Source organism: Cyprinodon variegatus, unplaced genomic scaffold, assembly GCF_000732505.1.
Source record: "Cyprinodon variegatus isolate N-32 unplaced genomic scaffold, C_variegatus-1.0 Scaffold1371, whole genome shotgun sequence".
In the NCBI taxonomy this organism is placed as follows: domain Eukaryota; kingdom Metazoa; phylum Chordata; class Actinopteri; order Cyprinodontiformes; family Cyprinodontidae; genus Cyprinodon; species Cyprinodon variegatus.
This window is the reverse complement of record NW_015151824.1, coordinates 171,660-172,873: the sequence shown is the minus strand read 5'-3', so window position 1 is coordinate 172,873 and position 1,214 is coordinate 171,660. Positions and strand designations below refer to the sequence as shown.

At 43.3% G+C, this 1,214-nt stretch overlaps 1 protein-coding gene across 1 annotated transcript in view; it reads right to left on the bottom strand.

The window, feature by feature from the left end:
* Positions 1 to 1,069: 1,069 nt before the first annotated feature.
* The window catches only part of nol8 (nucleolar protein 8), a gene marked incomplete at its 3' end in the record, with an annotated part of 9,150 nt that continues 9,005 nt past the window's right edge, over positions 1,070 to 1,214 (bottom strand). Inside the window, exon 4 of the mRNA XM_015402580.1 lies at positions 1,070 to 1,193. Coding sequence (XP_015258066.1) covers positions 1,070 to 1,193 — 124 coding nt within the window. The remainder of the gene's footprint in view (positions 1,194 to 1,214) is intronic.

The window sequence follows — 1,214 nt, the reverse complement described above, 5'->3', positions numbered from 1 at the left end:
GAACAATAGGCCTTCGCAGCGGTGAGCTGCTCGGGCCTAATAAACGGTACAGGAACAATAGGCTCTCGCAGCGGTGAGCTGCTCGGGCCTAATAAACGGTACAGGAACAATAGGCTCTCGCAGCGGTGAGCTGCTCGGGCCTAATAAACGATACAGGAACAATAGGCTCTCGCAGCGGTGAGCTGCTCGGGCCTAATAACAAACGATACAGGAACAATAGGCTCTCGCAGCGGTGAGCTGCTCGGGCCTAATGATAATCTCTTATTTACTGTTTGGCAGCGGTTTAAAATTTGACAGAGAAAATCACATATGGGCTACTCATTGGAAGTGGGTAGCACTGCTGCCTTGCAGCAAGACAGTTATGGGTTCGATTTCCAGCCCGAGGTCTTTCTGCATTGAGTTTGCATGTTCTCCCTGAGCCTGTGTATGTTATTTCCTGGTACTTCGGCTTCCTCCCACAGTCCAAAAACATGACTGTTTGGTTAATTGGTTTCTCTAAATTCTCCTTAGGTGTGAGTGTGTGTGTGAATGGTTGTTTGTCCTGTCTGTCTCTGTGTTGTCCTGCGATGGAGTGACGATTTGTTCAGGCTTGACCCCGCCTCTCACGCGAAGGCAGCTGGAGATTGGCACCAGCACCCCTTACGCCCCCAGCAGGGATAAGGGTGTCAGGAAATGGATGAAAATGAAACACATTCAGGGATGTGCTGGATTGTAATGATTATTTATTATGTTTATCTTTTCTATTTTTTTTAATTTCCAGATAAAAAAAAAACCCAGACGTTTTAAGTTGACTTTCAAAGTTGTTTTTAACAGCTGATTCATTATCTGACTAATGATGGAAATTAGTTTATGTTTAATCCATTCTGATCAGTGATCAGTTTGTAAGACACTGAACTACTGATTTCGATTTAACATTATTTATTGAGTCAAACCTAAAAACTCAAACTTGTCTTGGTTTGCTAATATAATTTTCTTGTTGCTCAGAAAAGGCTGGTAACCTTTAATCTGGTCTGTAGTGATTTCATTCCTTCATCTTCTTTAGGACTCATTATTTAATTAAACCACACACCCAGCAGCTTCCTCTATAAACATGAAGTTCAGCAATAAAACCGACCTGTGGAGGAAGCTCTCTTTGGCCGTCTCAATCTGCAGCGTCCCTCCTTTCCACTTGGATTTGTTCAGAACCGTCAAACCTACAGGAGAGAAACAAACAT